This window comes from Parus major, chromosome 2, assembly GCF_001522545.3.
Source record: "Parus major isolate Abel chromosome 2, Parus_major1.1, whole genome shotgun sequence".
NCBI lineage: Eukaryota > Metazoa > Chordata > Aves > Passeriformes > Paridae > Parus > Parus major.
The window spans coordinates 127,903,127-127,921,184 of NC_031769.1; the positions used below are offsets into that span (position 1 = coordinate 127,903,127).

The 18,058-nt window shown below is 38.8% G+C and overlaps 1 protein-coding gene across 1 annotated transcript in view; it reads left to right on the forward strand.

Moving 5' to 3' along the window:
• The first annotated feature begins 271 nt into the window (after positions 1 to 271).
• The window catches only part of DPY19L4 (dpy-19 like 4), a 32,460-nt gene continuing 14,673 nt past the window's right edge, over positions 272 to 18,058 (forward strand). The window contains exons 1-13 of the mRNA XM_015618983.3: positions 272 to 328; positions 3,846 to 3,953; positions 4,909 to 5,033; positions 5,759 to 5,849; positions 7,621 to 7,742; positions 8,574 to 8,719; positions 10,330 to 10,453; positions 11,003 to 11,137; positions 12,302 to 12,433; positions 12,523 to 12,621; positions 13,807 to 13,880; positions 15,709 to 15,867; positions 17,470 to 17,589. Of these exons, the coding sequence (XP_015474469.3) occupies positions 319 to 328; positions 3,846 to 3,953; positions 4,909 to 5,033; positions 5,759 to 5,849; positions 7,621 to 7,742; positions 8,574 to 8,719; positions 10,330 to 10,453; positions 11,003 to 11,137; positions 12,302 to 12,433; positions 12,523 to 12,621; positions 13,807 to 13,880; positions 15,709 to 15,867; positions 17,470 to 17,589 (1,445 nt within the window). The 5' untranslated portion in view covers positions 272 to 318. The remainder of the gene's footprint in view (positions 329 to 3,845; positions 3,954 to 4,908; positions 5,034 to 5,758; positions 5,850 to 7,620; positions 7,743 to 8,573; positions 8,720 to 10,329; positions 10,454 to 11,002; positions 11,138 to 12,301; positions 12,434 to 12,522; positions 12,622 to 13,806; positions 13,881 to 15,708; positions 15,868 to 17,469; positions 17,590 to 18,058) is intronic.

Consider the following 18,058-nt stretch of genomic DNA (forward strand, 5'->3'; position numbering starts at 1 on the left):
TGCCCCGGTACACTCGCAGTGCCCCCGTACGATCGCTGTGCCCCGCTACATTCGCAGTGCCCCCGTACGTTCGCTGTGCCCCGGTGCGCCGCCGCTCGCCTCCGGCCGCCCCCCGCGCTCCGCAGCCGCAGTTCCGGCGGTGGGAGGAAGCGCGGGGCCGCTCCGCTCCGCTCCGCTCGCCGGGGGATGCGGGAGCATTCCCGCCCCCGCGGCCGGCGGGAGGCGGGCGGCGGTGGCGGCGGCGCGGCCGGGGCGGACGCGTCGCCCCGCAGCGAGCGGCGGGGGGAGCCAGCGGCGGGCGGCGGGCACAAGCCGGCGATGGAGGAAGGTGAGGGGCGGCTCCTCAGGCCGCGGAGCCGGGGCCGGGCGGAGGCGGTCGGGGCCAGGCCGCTGGCTCAGGCCGGCGATGTGGCCGCCCCCCGCGGTTTGTGCCAGGGCCGTGCCGGGACCGCCGCGCACGAACGAAGGTGGAACATTGGGCTGCAGGACACAGGCGGCCTCCCGGGCCCCAGCCCAAGGCGGCCTGTCCTTTGCAGCCCCAAGCTGGAGTCTGGGCCGGTTTCCAGGGGACGTGGGGTCTTTTTCTCTTCTCTCGCCTGGCATTGTCTCTGGGCAGAGCGCCCGGGGCAGCATCTGTGGGCTCCGTGGATGCCTCCCTGAGTGTACTTTCTCTTTGGCATCCTTCCGCATGTTTGAGTCAGTTTTCTGTCTCGTTTCGTTAAGTTAGAGTTCGTTAGAGTGCACCCTAAAGAGGGCTACGAAGGTGGTGGAGGGCCTTGAGGGGAAGCGACTGAAGTTACTTGGTTTGTTCAGCCTGGAGAAGACTGACGGAGACCTCATCAGAGTCTACAGCTTGCTCAGGAGGGTCAGACACTGATCCCTTCTCTGTGGTGACCAGCGACAGGACCCGAGGGAATGGCCTGAAGCTGCGTATGGGGGGGTTTAGGTTGGTATTAGGGAGCTAGGTTTTTTTACCCAGAGGGTGCTTGGGCACTGGAACAGGCTCCAAAGGGAGTTGGACGCGGCCCTAAGCCTGACAGCTTTCGAGAAGCGCTTTGAAAGGCACATGGTGTGATTATTGAGGTGTCCTCTGCAGGGTCAAGAATCTGGACATGGATCAGCCTTGTGGGTCCCTTCCAACTCAGGGTATTCTGCGATTCTGTTTCACTTAGCCCCTACACAAGCATTTTTCTCCATGTCTTTTCAGTGCAAACCCCCTTAGTAGAGGATAGGAAATGGCATTTAGTTTTCTTGGAGAAATCAGCAGAAACAAAACTGTTAATAGGCACCCAGAAAAATGTGGGAAAACAAGCAAAACAAGCATATGCAAATCTGTCCCATGGCGCATTCCAGCCTTCCAGTTGTTCTCAGCAGGGATACTTTCTGAGTTGCACATGGTTTCTGTATGTTCAGGGGTCTCTAGTTGCTTATCCTCCACAACTGTGTCGGTATTCTTATGAATCTCTGCAAACTCTTGGTTTACAGAACATTCTTTGGGTAGGAGTGTTCTGCATGAAGGTGATGTGCAATGAGCTGGTTCTTTTTAGCCTGACTCACTAGGTTTGTTTGAGAACTTCTTGTATTAGAAAAGGTGAATCACTGCTCTCTATTCAGTGTGTTTGTGCACTTCACTAACTAGTAGATGTCTGACATGCTTCTGTTGGTCATCTTTTCTATCTAGACTGAGGCATCTTCAATTTGCTTCCTCGTCCCTTGTATGGGAGCCATTGCACAACTTAAATCACCCTCATGTCCCTTCTCTGAATGTTTCCCAGCTCTATTTTATCCTTCTTTAGATAAGAAGACAAAGTTACAGACAGTGTTCAATTAATAGGTGAAAAGTAGATGAGTATAGTGGCGCAAAGGAGGAATGAGTTAGGTTTTTCTGCAGTAGAAACACAAAAATAAGTGGAACACATGTTTTCTGAACAAGAACTCGTTTGAACTGGGGACTTACAGCGAAGTGAAAAGCAGATGAAAAATCATGTGTTGGATAAAGAGATATTAGAGGCTGTGTCATCAGTTCAAAATTCTAGGTAATTTTTAGTTGTTACCTTGTTTGACTTTCATTTCACTCTCTTTGAAGGATTTGTTGAAGTGAAAGAATTTTTCTTGTTTGCGGCAGCTGCAAGAAACAGAAGTAACACACATCTTTTTGTGTTACTGCTTGGGGGGGGAATATGTTGAGCAGTCTTGAAAATCGAGGTGAAGATCATTTGCTGATTGAGATGTTGTTTCAGAAGTAGAATTTTAAATTGTTACTTTTTTGGGAGCTTTCTATAGCTGCTGTTAATGCAATACTTTATAAATTTGTTACACTTCTGCTATGGTACACTTCTCTGCCAGAGATGCAAAGGCCTTTTCCTCCTGTGTTCTCAGTGCTATTGCTTTGGTCATAACTAGAATGACAGGGGCACTCAGTTGTCCTTCCAATCACGTATCTGCCTACTTTTGTGATCTCAGGTTTTCTCCCACTGTGTTTTATTTCACATAGTACAAATGATTTTTAACTACAGTGCACTTGGTGTTTGCATTGCTGATAAACTTCTCATATACATGTAATGAAGAGATGCTTGTATACATTTAATTTTGGATTGACATGATAATAAATGTGATACTGAACACCTTGTGTTGTTTAGAATCTTTCCAGCTCTTGTCTTGTTTTTAAGAAGGTAGACATTTTCTGTTCATTCCATCAAAAATGTTACTATTGAGATCTTGGTTTGCTCAGGATGATTTATAAATTGCTCTGTTAACACAACAGTCTCCTGATACAGGCAGACATCACTTTAACCATTTATATTTCTGTCTGTAGTTTCTAACTTTTAGATCTAATAGCCAGGAATTAAAAGTAGACTGTAGAATTGGAATTGAAGTAATATACAACCAGAGTACTTAGAAGCTTTGTTGTGGGGTGTGAAGATTGACACTTCAAGTCTGAAGTTGGATGGGTTTATTAAGGAGATGTTTTAAGTCCAGAGGAAAATTGGTGGCTGCTAAATTTCAAGCAATGCTGTACAGTAGGTCAAATAGGAGAGCTAAAAATTCTGGAGTGTGAGTTACAGTTAAACCTTGTCATTCCACTTCCAGAATGAGATAAATATTGTGGGGTATCTTTAATGTAGGAATTATAAAATACTTTCTGCAGTGAGTCTTTTTGTATGTAGACTTGCAGTCTGTGAATTAGCCTTGTTATCTTTCAGATTAAAATAAATGGTCCAGGACTTCAAACTGATACTGCTGACAAAAAAGTTAACAGAAGCCCTTGGTCTTGTGATGTGATCTGTGTGGCTGAGCAGACTGGGCATTTTAATTACATGTTAGACTAAATATTTGTAAATCTGCTTATTTCCAGTAGATCCAAAAGCTGGAAAAAAGTGATATTAGATATACTTTATGAAAGCCTTTGCCATATAAATAATAGGCATCTCAGTTTTTCTATTACACTGCTATAACAGCGTAAAACCAGGATGAGAGTAGAATGGAATTGGCGCCAGTTTCTCCCAGTGTCTGTATCAATGTATCTAAACTACTCATTCCTTCATGTCTGTTCATCAAATGGATTAAACCAGTTAGCTTCCAATTTGGGTTCTGGGTAATCCCAGAGTATGGCCTCAAGAGAATACTGTTGTTTTTTCTAAGGAGTAACGTAAGAATTAATTTTTGTAGTGTTACATTGTTATTTTAGTTGGGCATATGACATACTTTAATTGAGTCTTTGTCCAATTTGTCTTCCATGGGATTGAATCAGTAGCAGTAACTGGCTGCTACCTGCTGCTGTGTGGATTTCCCAGTGTGATTTTAGGTATTGTGTTACAATAACTTTAAAAAAAAAATGTCTTCAGGGGCAGCAGACCTGCGAGAGAGAAAGAAACAAAACAGCACAGAATCTGACAAAATGGTTCCAGAGGAGAGAAACAAAGAAAATTCAAAGCTGGGAAGGTCGCCAAAATGTAAGCTACAGAATTTTCAGCTGACTTTTTGATTGTTTTTTTCATTGTTCTCTTACATTTTATGGGAAGATATTTGTAGCACAGTAATTTATAACACACTTACTTTGAATTAGGTTTTTAAATATTTCAAGAGAAAACAGGCATGCATGTTAGAGTTCTTTAATAATGACATTTTATGTACTGGGGAGTGAAATTATAGTCTTGGACTGTTTCAGGCTTGGGGAGGTAGAGGCAGGGGAGTTAAGAAATTTACTGTTACTATTTGCATACAAATAAATATTTTTATTGCTCCTGGAATGATCTGGTTGTAAGCTGATATGTATGAAGTAATGGTACTGAAACAAGAGCAGACAAAAAGTCCTTACAGCTTTTCAAGAAACAGAACTAAAACTAGGTGTAATTTTAGTAAAGTGCTCACCCAAAGTAAAGAGCTACCAAAAGCTTTTATGTTAAAAGTACATACTAACGCGAGGAAGCTGCAGATGAAATAGACACCCTTTGAATGAGTTTGGTAAAATTCAGATTTGTTTTTTCTTATATTCAAAAACAGAATGGAAAATGTCTCAGAAATTATGTTAGATGTGGTATGCTACCTCTGTCTCTTAAAATTTTTAAGAAGTTTTTGGTGTTTTGGGTAGAATCTAGAGTTTGTTATAATTATCTGGAAGATGCTTTTCTTTCTTGAAATTCATTTGAAAACAAAGCTTGCTGGAGAAAATTTGCAGTGTAGTTTTTGAGTATTTTGTCTGAAGGTCCTGTGAAGCAATAACAACTGGGAATTAAAACTACAGGACAGAAGTAACAAACCGGTTTTCAATGTATCTGTGCTGCTGATAGTGTGCTAATTCTCATGCCAGTAAGTTCAATTGTTGTTCAGAAGTTAGTCATATGTAGGATGTACTGTTTGTTTCATAATCCTCTGGACTACTTTAGCTTTTCCACTGTTCATTTTCAGATATGTTAATCCAGCGTTTTGCAAAGCTTTTCTTTGGCTGTCTGGCAGCAGTCACCAGTGGGATGATGTATGCTGTGTACCTCTCTACATATCATGAACGGAAATTCTGGTTTTCCAGCAGGCAGGTAAAGATAAACTACTGCAACAAAAGCCAAATTGTGTCCTTGAAATCAAATCTGATCCATGTAATGTTGAAACTACTTGCAGAATCCTGTTCTTCTGTTGAGGCCTCTGTCTTTGAAACAGCTTATTTTTTTTTTTGTCTTCTTAATTTTCTTTTTTTTTTCTTCCTGCTAACAGTTGTGGTTTGTCATGCTTTTGTATGTTTTTCTATGCCACCCTTTATTCTTAAAATACCTTTCTAAAATATGGAAAAATAATTGAAGCATAATGGGATTGCAGAAGCTGATCAACAGGATTATGCGTTGGGCTGTTTGGGTTGGGTTGTGGGTTTGCTGTTGGGGTTTTCTGTGTTTATTTTGGCTTTTGGGGTGTTTTTTTGTATTTTTTGGTTAGTTGGTTTGGTTTTGTTTTCTTAAGAACTCCATTATTAAGTGAAGTATAGAAAGTTGAATGAAATTCAGGTTTGTGAATACGAAAAGATCCTGTGGATTTCGTGCTGATTTACGATGTGGATTTGAATTGCTTTGATTCCAAGCATGTTTGCTAAGTTACAGAGAGCATTATGTACCTGATAGAAATGCTGTGAAGAGTAATGTTTTGTGGAGTATTTTGAAGATGTACAGTGAAGTCATAACCATGTACTGTGTTACAGAAGCAGTCTATCTGCAAATAGATAGTCTTCTCTAGGAAGAGATTGCACGAGATTAATATTTATTTTTTTTCCTAGGAACTTGAACGAGAAATTACATTTCAGGGTGACAGTGCCATTTATTACTCATTCTATAAGGAACTGCTAAAGGCTCCTTCCTTTGAAAGAGGTACAAAACTCATTTGTTTTATTAACTTTGAAAAGTCTTTTTCTCTTTGTAGGCAGTAAAAAACTCCTGCAGACTGGGGAAAACTAATTTTATTCTCTTATGTAGGTATATTGGTCAGATTAATTAAAATACATACACTGTCCTAACTTTTTAGTGCCATTTCAAAAAGAGTGGTTAACTATCCTGTATTCCAGCAGATTTCCTTTAATCAATACTCAAATAATCAAATAAAGGATAGGGTTAATATTACTCTTATGATGCCCTGTATCAAAGTTATCATTCAGTTTGCCTGTATGACAGTAGCGGATTTTCTGCCGTGTAAATATAATTTATGTTGAATTTTGGAATGAGGGATGAAAATTACTGTTTTCTGTCCTCTGCCAGAAGACAGAACAGTTTCTGTCACAAGCTGATCTGCTCCATCCTGTCCCTGACAGAAGTTTTTACTCTTGTCAGCTGTGATGAATAGATGCTGATGAGCACTGAGTGGTGGGGACAGAAAGCAACAGGAAGGAGAACAGACTGAGTGGCTATGATCTCTCCTTCCTTTGTGCTCCTGCTCTTTATCCTGCACTGGCTCTGGGCTCACTGACCCTAGGTCCCTAAACCAAAGGGAAACAAAAGCAGTGAAAAGAAGAAGGAGCACTTCCATGCTAGTTCAGGGAGTTCAGAACTGCACTAGCATGGGGCTGGAATTCAGGAGAGAAGAGGTTGAACTGCCCTATCTTGCAGTGAATTAGTTCAGTCCCTTAGTGAAACCTCACTAAAGTCAGTAAAACTAAACTTCGTGGTTAGTATTTTATTGGTTGAACAGTTTCCCAGCTGAAATGTAGCACATCAGCAATATCTGAGGTCTTTGGTACACTCAGTGCCTCATGACCTCTGGGGACATTGCCCATGCTGTGAGTGGACGGCATGCCTCATTCAGGGACGCTGTCTCTGCAAACAGGTAGACTCATGTGTCTACAAGGTATCACAAGGCATCCAGTCTTCAAGAGTGTATTACAGCTGTGCTGAGCCCAGTTACAAGTCCTGAAAGACTTTGTTTGGCCTACAGAGAACCAGCAGCAGACCATACAGCAAGATATGCTCAGAGCTGGAAACAATTGTCTGGTTTGACTGTTGCATTGTTTTTGAGCCTTTTGTTCTCCCCCATATCTTGATTTAGATTGTTTTTGCTCTATTGTCCTAAGTATTGACAAGTCTTTTCTTTATTTATAACATTTTGGAATGATCTTGGAGTGATCCTTCAAGCATGGCAGCTTCAATTCCATCTTAATCTCATAGAAAGGCACATTGTGTTTGGTGAATGATTCTTAGAAATCTCAGAAATGCAGAGTTGAAAGGGGTGATGAAGCCATCATACCTGATGTCCCTCTGGAGATGGGTTTAATACATCCTGCTCATCCCTGTTAGATTTGTCTCACTCCTTAATATCTTCCTGTGAAGATGATCTATAGGCAAGTAGTTCCAGGACTGCATTCAGTAACATCAGTGTGTTACTGAAAAGACTGTGCTTCAGATGATTAGTTTTGGGCTTTCTATTTAAAGACTAGATGAAAAAAGGGTAATAACTTTCTAGCTAAATCAGTGAGTGGAATGACATCTAACACGGAAGTTTCTCCTTCCTTTAAAACTAGGTGTGGTGAATCAGTCAGCAACTTTAATGATCAAATCTGTTTTCCCCTACCTTTGAATACACTTTGTGGCCTCTTTTAGGAACAGCAGTAGTAAGTGATTCCAAGAATAATATTTTTTTTTTTGTCTGTAGGTGTTTATGAGTTGACACACAACAATAAGACAGTATCACTGAAGACCATAAATGCTGTTCAGCAAATGACTTTGTACCCAGAGTTGATTGCCAGTGTTTTATATCAAGCATCTGGTAGTGAAGTATGTGCATTTCTCCTACTTCCTGTACTTTCATTATGGTTGTATCTGTGTGTGTGAGTATGAGACTTTCTGTGCTGGATTCGATGAACACATACATTTTGGTTGAATGAGTTGAGCTAAGGCTCTCACCAGGTCCAGGTTCTCCTCAATTCTGATCAGTCTCTGCCATAGGATTTTTGGGGTTTAACACTAACCACTAACCTTATCTGTTGTTCTTTACTTCTACAGACTACTTAGAAATGTCAGGAGTATCTGTGCTATCCATTAAAAACAGGAAAGTTAACTCCTTTGGAGTACAGAATTCTGTTATAGTGGTACCTGTCTGGCCAATGCCCATAGGGAAAAGCACTTCTGTAAATTACCCTTTTGTCAGTTTACACTCTACTCAGGCTTTGTTCTGCTTATGCTGTGTACTTATGTCCTCTCTCATCTTTCCTTTTTTATTATTTACTTATTTTGGAACCATTTTTGCCACATCTTTACTTCTTCAAATTCTTCCCTTTTATAACTTCTTCTAGTAGTCCTTTGATCTTTATATCCCACTGCAGCATAGATTTATTAAATCTGACACATAGAGTGTTCAAGCTAAAGTAAATTCAAAAATCATGGCACTGGCAAGCTGAGTCCTGAAGTGTGCACTTAATTCACACTGCTTTGTTCTTCCTGAGCCCCAAATAAAAGCATGCCCAGTACTTTCTAGAATAGGAGGCGTCTCTTACCTGTTTGTAAAGCACCTAGCACATTGTTAGCAGTAACAAATTGTAAATAGTAATAATTTCCAGCTTCAGCTCAGTTGCCACTATGTCTCTTCGTTTTTATTTGTAATTTCAGGAAGTTATTGAACCAGTGTATTTCTACATTGGTATAGTTTTTGGACTGCAGGGAATTTATGTGACTGCATTGTTTGTAACCAGTTGGGTTATGAGTGGGACTTGGCTGGCAGGAATGCTGACTGTAGCATGGTTCATTATTAACAGGTAAGAAAAACATCTTTATACAATCTAGTTTGTCAATAAGGCATTGTAAAATATTAGTGGATTGAAGTGATTTTAATTAGTGCATTGAAATGCTTTTATTAAGTTTTTTGTTCTCACTGTGAGAACAATATCTTATGGTGAATAGAAAACATTTGCAAGAGATTCATTGATTCTCATAATTATTTTTTTAATGGAAAGGCCTCCTGTTGTCCATCCACATTACCAGTTGAACTGACTTTATGTATGTGTGTGAATACAGGAGTATTCACACACAATTTCATTTTTCAAAAAAATTCCTCAGGAGGTTTGGTTTTGTGCTGATGAAGAACGAAGACAAATGTCCAAAACAGCTGTAAAACGGAATTGCACTCTCTGGCCAGCTCTAAATATTGTCACATTTGATTTTTTTAATCTTCTTTTTGTAGTGGGTTTTTCTGCAAAGTGGAATTTTCTTAGATTATCTTAATATTAAGGTTTTTTTTATTTTAAAACAATTTGTTTGGAATTCCCCTTCTCCTTATGAAGCACCACAATAATAGGGATCCTCATTTGGGCAATGTAAACCTGTGTTCATGCTCATGGTTTGTCACCATGGAGCTCTGGGGCTTTCTGTGAACTTGAAAGCACCTGAAATATGGAGCAAAATGTTGGAGATTTACCTTTAAAGTTGAACAGCTGGGAAGCATCTTCTAGGAGTGTGAAGTCATCATGACAGAATCTGAGATTAGTAGCTGAAAATACTATTCATCAAGCTGGTATGAACAGTAGAAAATAGGAAAAATGGTGGATAAATCTGTAATTTTTTTCAACAGTGAATAACATCAAACAGTGTCAACAAAATGAAAGGTTTAGTAGTTAAAAAAGATCCAAAAATGCCTCTGTAAGAGGCTTCAGAGGAAAAAATGAAAGGTGATGCTTTTGAATACCTGAATGATAAAGGAGTTTGAGGCTCCTTTTTAAAGGCATAGTAGACACAAAGAAGACTATGTACCTCTGAGACTGATGCCTTTGATCACATTTGAAAGTGTGGCTTGTGCTTCTGAGTCACTTTAGCACTTTAAAAAACTTTCACCTACACCTCTAATTGTGTGGATACTGTCAAGTCATTCCATGATAAAACCCTGCATGCTCCCTATCCATCTTTACTCTCTTGTTTTGCTGGGCAGAATTTTCCCTGTAGACAAAATATTTGCTGCTGCTGCTGTGAGAGAGCACCAGTTTGTCCTGAGTATGTTGTGCTCAAGTACCTAAATCACTTGTTTAAAATATATTATATGAGAACTGAAAGGAATAGTTTCTCTCAGCTATGAGCTGATTTTCATTGCAGGTCAGAAAAGGCTCAAGGCAGATGCTTTTTTGGTTTCAGTACTGTAAATGATAGCTAACATGGACACCTGCTAAATTGATGAGTAAAGATTTGGCCTTCCATTCTGTTAATAAATTTGCAAACTGTATAAGCAGGAAAATGGTGTCAGTGTTACTTTGCACCAAAATCAGGAAAAGTTTGCTTGCAAGGCCTCATGTACAACTGGAAGTGATGTTTAGGCTTTCCTTGATATTTTTGTTCCATAAATATTTTAATATTTTTGTTTCTTTGTACTTTATTCTAGGACAGATACAACAAGAATTGATTACTCTATACCATCAAGAGAAAATTGGGCTTTGCCGTATTTTGCATGTCAAGTAGCAGCTCTCACAGGCTATTTAAAAAAGAACCTAAACTGTTCTGCTGAGGTAAAACAAAATTAGTTTCTTAATAAAAGAGCTGCTGGTAAAACTGTACTCTAGGGTAGTTACTTCTGCTATTGTTGCCCTTCTGGGCAGAAAACAGTAAATGTTTTGTTTCTTCTTTTCTGAAGAGCCAGTTGGATGTCACCTAGGCATGTGCAGTTTTTGCTAAGCAACTTGTGCCCTCCCTTGTTATGCGCCCAGGAGGGCTCAGAGAGAGCAGTGTGGTAATGGACCATGTGCTGCATTTTTTTAATAAACTGAGGCAGGATTTTTCTCATGTAAACTGTTTTTCTTGAAGAAGATGGCTGTTACTTTCTTACCTTGACTCTCTCTCAAAAATGTTTCTTCTGATTGGCTTGAAATGTTTTTGAGTATTTCAACAATTACTGTGTTCCTTCTGAAAGTTAAGCACGTCTGAAGTCAGCGTTTTAATTATTTCCCAAAATAATAATTTATTTCCATAGTTTATGTTTTAATGACCGCAGTTTCTTGGTGACAGACATGCATGGGTACAAAATTAATGCCTTTTCTTTTATTTTTTTTTTGTTTTAGAAGTTTTGTTATCTTTTGGTGAATGCCTCAACGTATACCTTCATGATGATGTGGGAATACAGTCATTATCTCCTGTTTGTCCAAGCTGTTTCTCTTTTCCTGCTGGACAGCTTTGCCCTAGCACAGACAGAGAAGGTATTGGAACTTTTCAGCCTACTGACTGGGGACTTACAGGCAGCCTCTGAGTTGCCTGCCATTCATACTGCTCAGGAGCTCCAGAGGGCACAAGAGACTGAATGATGAGTGTCTTGCAGCCTGGGCCCAGCTGAAGTGCATGTGATATCCACCAGAAGAATAAAATAACTTTAAACTGAGTCTCTTTTGGACTGCTGTGTCTCAGAACAAAGCTTCTGAGACCTGAAACATCCTTGGGGAGCTAAAAGAGTGATGAACGATACTCCTCTGTTTTGGTCTAGCTGCCTCTTCTTTCACCTATTCGCAGCAGGGTGGGCAGATGAAAGAAGTGCTCTGTTGGCTCTGTGCAGTCAAAGGGCTCATTTTCACCCTCAGTGGCCTGTCCTGCACTGATTTGCCAATAAATAGACTAGACAGATGTTGAAGGCAAATTGATTTTTCAATACAAGATATTATTTAAATTCATTCTGCAAAATGTTTCTTAGAAATGTTGCAACAAGGCATTTTTATTCTGCATGTTCCAGTGGTATATATGCTCCTTTGTACTTGTGTGCCTTCTGGTTTTATTAGATATCAAACTGCATGGGATTTTAATTCTTCACCTCTTCTTTCAGTTTCTTTTTATTCTGTTCCTCAGCAGTGGGAAATGTTTGATCTATTGTAGTTCAAAGCAGGGCATATAAGAGAGAAAATGGGTGTTTTGGTAAAAGTCTGAAGAATCAAGCATCAAGGTTTATAAGATCTGCTTATCAAATAGTAAATAACAGCAAGTATAGATAACAGTCTGAGTATTCATTCCTGAGACAGGTTAGTGAACAAGTTATTCTGAGGGCAAGGAAAGCACCTGTTTGCAGGTGAGCTCTGTCACAAATTGTGTGTGCCTTGTGACTTGTAGTTACTGCTTTATGCTGTATCACAGGGAGGTGTTACTGAATGGGGAGACCTGGTAAAATATTTCTGCTTCTGGCATTTTTACGGAATTCTTGTGAATTGTCCATTAGTTACTGAAGCTGACCAGAATAATTTTCACGTGCAATACTTTTCAGAAGGATTGAGATATGTTAATCCCTTGATTAACAGAGGAAGTGAGCTATCTACTGCTCTAAAAAGCAGGATTTATATCCATCATAGTTTTATTTTATTGTTTATTTTTTTCTTCAACAGGTGCATGAGGTATACAGAATCTACCTGTTTTCTCTCATTGGGGGCTACCTTCTGCAGTTTGAAAATTCAGCCTTACTAGTGTCACCATTACTGAGTCTTGTGGTAGCTTTAATGTTCTCCAAGTCCCTTCAGGTAACTCAACTTTCTTCTAATCCTGAGTGTAATTTTAAAATATAAACTGAACTCCAAAATGATACAGCATTCTTTAAATATTTTTGCAGATGAATATGAAAAAAAGTACCTTTGTGTCAAGATTGTTGAAAATAATGTATATTTATTTGGTACTTACGGTAGCAGTGACACTAAACTTCTTATTAAAGGTAAGATTACTCTGAAAAAGTGATTTTTAATTTCAGAATCTGAATTGAAAGTTGCAGATAAATTTTGAAAAAATCTTTTGAAGTGTTGCTTGTCTTTTTTGATATGCTAGTCCATAGCTTAATTCATAGTTAGTATGACTGCTAAAAGTTGAGTCATTTTGTAGCAGCTCAAACAGCTTGGTCTGTTGGGATTTTGGTCTTTCGGGTTGAAACAGCATAGAAATACTCTTTAAAAGACATTTTATCTATTGCATAAATTTGGGGTTTGTTATAACTTGGATGGCCTCTACAGACTTGTCTAAATATTAAAATTATATTCTTGTGCATAATAACACAATAGCCAGGAACAACTATGAGTAGTCTCAGGGTAGATATTAATTTTCTACTACATTTCAAGTAGAACATGGAAACAGAGGTTTTCACTTTATGTAGGAATCAGTTAGGAGTTGAGATTACACAGTGGGGTTTTAGCCTGGTCTTGTATTTTGATTAGCAATTCCCTCTTGCTGGCCTTTTACACACATTACTGTGCTTTTCTTCCATCTCAAACTCACCATAATTGTGTTAATTAACAGTATTAGCTTAAAAGTAAACAAACTACTGAACCCTAGAAGGCTTGAAAGAACGCTCACATGTAATTATTTTCTTGTGCCATTCAAAATGGTTAGCCTTACGGTATCTCCAGGAAAATTAAGTCTAATCTTGAAAAATGTGAGTTAAATTACAATTGTGAGTAAGTTACAGAACTTTAGGCAGCTCAGACAATCTGTATGAAGATTACAAATGCTCATGAGTTTTGCTCAGCTGAAGTCCTATTTTCTAGTGGAGCCAAGCACAGCACTCTTAGGCTTGCTTGTGAGTAAGTCTGTGTCTGTTTTTCATAATCCTCCTTACACTGCTCAGTAGTCTCTTGACAACTTATTGGCAACTTTTCACTTGCCCTCCTGGTGTGGTATGGGAGTGGAATGAAGGGAGTAATATTCTCAAGTAGACCCTAAATGTAGATTATTGAAGTGAAGATTTACAATACTGTACCAGTACCTTAATTGGCACACTTAATACATTTTGTTAGTTTTAACTAAGTCTTGAGTAGATTTAGTTACCCGACCTTTTATAATCTGAATGACTATGTGAAAACTGCTTCCAGCATTTTGTATGATTTTTCTCTGATAAATTAATTTTCAGATGTTCATTCCTCATAAAGAAAATGAGCATTTGCTGAAGTTCATTGAAGTAAAACTTGGCTTAAACACAACTAAGTAAGTTTATTTAAACTCTTTACACCTCCCAAGATATCCAAACTTTTGAAACTGCTCTGAGAAGTGTAATATTTCATTGTCTTGTGAGAGTTTTATAGAGGAGCTAGGGAAATAGTTTAGTTATTTGTTGTCTGGTTTTAAGACTGAAGTAAAAAAACATGCACGTACAGAATTTACTTAAGGTATTAAGGTTTCCACTTCAGTATTTTTCATGCCTTGAAATGAAATGCTTTCACCCCAAGGCATGAAAAATACTGAAGTGCCTCAGAAAGAAAGGATTTCTGTTCTCTTGTGATGTTGAAGAGTGAAAACTTTCTGTGTCCTGTCTAGTGTTTCTAATAAGACTTGAAAACAAAGCTAATAGGGTAAAGGTAGCAGTATGAGCTTTTAATAGCCTGGAAAAAAGGCTCTGGAAAGAGTCATAAACTATTGATACTATCTCAAAAGAGACTTGGGTTGTGGGTATCCCCAATACTTCCTGTAATGTTTTGGAAGAAATTAGGACAAGGGACATCTTAAAAGTCAGAAGGAATTGTTATGGTTCTAAGAAAAAGCATTAGTATCTGTAAAGGAGCTGGATGTTGGACTGCAAGAAGATGTCATGGCAACAGGTTTTCTGGAAAACTTCCAATGGAGTGTTAGGAAGGACTGACACACTCCTGGAACCAAGCCAAGACTTGCAATTCTCTGCAGGGATTGGAACTCTCTCTGAAGAGCTGCATCTCTTACAAAAAACTACTTCACAACATTTCAGGGGAACAAGTGGAAAATGGCATCACACACAACTGAAACTGTTGGGGAGCTTTTGGAAGAGAAGATGTAGTGACATTGACTACGATGCATTGTTTAACACACACACGTACCCATTTTTAAGTGTTTTGCAAGAAAAGAAAGGACTCCTGGTCAGGATTTCAGTTTATTCAGCTCCCAGGTATTAAGAGATTTCCCTTTTTTCCCCCTGGGACCTTGCTCAACCTCGCTTTTCAGGCTGTCCAATGAAGCCAGAGAATGAGAGAAACTGGGTGCCTTTACGCCTGGAACACTGCATTACTGTGTACTGGAGTTATAATTTGCAGCACAAGAGCTTGAAGATCTATCTTTTAAGGCCAGTTTGGACATGCCCAGCTGCTAATCTTTAAAACGTCTAATTGAAAGTGGTTCTGTGCTCTAGTCTTCCCTTGGGAGAAAATGAAAAGAGGGACGAAAGCAAAACAAGACAAGAATGCATTCACAGCACCACATGCTTGTAGCAGTTCCAGTTGAGAGTACACACTGACAGTGCTTCTGGGCAGAGTGTATTATCTTCCTGCTTGCTGACTGAGAAAGAAGAGTGTTCAGGTGGCTTCAGCTACAGAACTAGAATTTCAACATTAAGGATTTTATTCCTGGCAGTGCCTCAGGCTTCTTTGTGATCTCAGATGACCACTTTCCCTTCTTCATCTCCTTGCTTGGAATGAGGACAAGCATACCTTCTTGCATCAATATCTCTAAAATCTTAATCCATTGTGACAACAAGATTCTTTTGGTCCCCATAATGGAGTTATATGGGAAGCTGGGCTTTTGTGATATAAGGAACTGTAGTCAGGTCTGTTCAGATCACAGATGCTTTTTGGGAAGTTAAACTTTTGACAGTTACTCTAAGGAGTATTTGCAAAGCAGTTTCAAATGATAAAAAGGTAGCTTTTCAAAGATGAATTTCAAGTAGTTTCCCATGACATGAATAGGTTAAACTGGGATTGTTTCATGCAGGGTTGTTGGTTGGTTCTTTTTTTTTTCTAATTTATGGGATATTGTTATTGTTTTTAATGGAATGTTATTTCCTTACTAGGAATTTTACAATGAATTGGCTCCTTTGTCAAGAATCTCTTCAGGCACCCTCCCAAGACTTTTTTTTGCGACTAACACAGTCATCACTGTTGCCTTTTTATATTTTAGTATTAATTATCTGCCTTTTTTCTGTAACTCAGGTCATTTTTAGGAGAATTTGGTAAGTACCTTGTTTCTATTAAAAATAAGTTATAAATAAGAGACTCCTGTATGCCTCAGGGAATGGTCATCATGTTTGTTGGCCAAAGTTTGTTGTACCATTGAGCTTGTCAGCATGTGAGCACCAGTGGGAAGGCCTACCACAGCCTCCTAAAGAAAAGTCCCTTAGTGAGGAGGTTCTTGAGCATCCCTACTGTCAGGACAGGGAGCTGTCACTGGTTTTTTTCCCCACAGGTGCAGTTCCTGCAGATCTCTGGCTAATGTTTGCTGATGTGTTTGTCTCTTCCCACTGACAAAGATGTTATATCTGTAATTCTCCTTCCAACAGAAAAGTTACCTAATTGTTGCTAGAATTTTTTTTTCTGGTTTAGATTTGGGGTTTCTGGGTTTTTTTCAAGTTTACATGTTGAGAAAGATGAGATGGGTGGAGCTGAGAGGACTTTGGATTTCTAATGCTCCACTGTTAGTTTTTTAAAACACTTGTTTACTCTGATAAGGTCCTCTAGCCTTTGCTGCTTGGAACAGAGCTGAAGTAAAACTGACTCAATTAGTTTTAGTTTCACAGTGCTTCACAGTTCCCTTGAGAGAAGGGGTAGTGGAACTGTCTTTGTAAAAAGACTAAGAATACCAACACGGTAGATCCTAGTATAACTTGTCTTGGAAACTTAGTGGTTAGGAAATTATCTCTTCCTGGTAGAAGATGAATGGTGTAACTGCTCAGATACTGAAACAAATTTCTTACTTGTCTGCAGCAAAATCAATAGGTTTATTTCGAGAATGAAGGCTTCTAGCATATAAAGATCATGCTGCTGTAAATGAAAATGTTTGTCAGGTTGGATGTGTGATAGGATATTGAGAACAATGGAGCCAACTTACTGTTTGCTAACGGTTGAAATAACTATTTATTTATTTAAAATAAAAGCTTAAAATAAACCTTCTCTTTTTTTTTAAATTTTTGAATCAGTTAATAATCTCAAAATATTTTTTCTAATTTCATAAGGAAGCTTATTATAAAAATGTAGCCTGAAATCATACCAGGGTAGAAAGAATTGTTATCTCTTCTGTGCCTTGCTATCTTGTTAGTAGAAAACCTTTCATTGCAAGATTTTGGCCATGATTTTTATTCATAATATATTACTTGAACTTATAATAATGTGATTAAAAGCTAGTTTTGTTATCTTTGTTGTACACATATTCTGCAGACAATTATCATCCTACTGATTCCAGAAGTCTTTAACAAGCTAATGGTATGAAGGAACTTAAAATGCATGTTCAGCATGATTCGTCTAAATGTTTGTAGTGTACATGCTCTTAATTAGACTGTCTCTTGGTGCTGAATTACCTTAAAGTAAGATTTGTGGTCAAAGGCAGTGATCCCATTGTATTAATTTACAGCCATTGCTCTGGAGAGGTTGCAATCTAAAACAAGGGACAGTGGGTACTGATAGGTCACTGATCAAGTACAACAAGCAAGTAAATAGTGCAACAATATTATATGCTAAGATACAGAATGATCTCAGTGCACTGTGACTTAAAAGTATTTTGGCACCTTTACTTGGGATAATATCTGAATTAAGTCATGTCTCTTTTTCTCCAACTGCAGTGGTGAACCACTGAAAGAGACAGTTAAACTTGAGGATGGTCGAATTGGAGAGAGGCCAGAAATAGTTTATCATGTAATTCACACAATTTTGCTTGGTTGTCTAGCGATGTGTTTGGAAGGGTAAGTGTGATTTTGATGTATCTCTTTACAAAGAAAGAGTTCCTTACTGGACATAATATGCTCTTTATCCCTTTGAAGTTCACTCTTTTTTGGAAATAGTTTTATCATATAGTAATAATACTTAAGAGTAGTCAAAGATAATTTTGTTTATAAATTGGATATGGTTATATGAACACTTGTGCTTGGTCTCTTTAATGTGTTTTCCAAGCTTTATGGCAGCCAAGGTCCAAGACATTAATTGAATCACATTTATGGTATTTAAGTGTAGAATTGTGCTGTAATTATTTTTAGCAAGAGCTTGTGTAGTGTTTCAACAAACAGAATAGTGCTGGAATATTGGGACATGGAAGATTTCTTATCCCTCTTATATGTAGGCTGCCATGAAGTGTACCTTTGCTTTGCACATTAAAGCAGTAGCAGAACTAATTTTGAAAGTATTGTATTAGTTCTTAAAGCTAGAGAAGCTGAT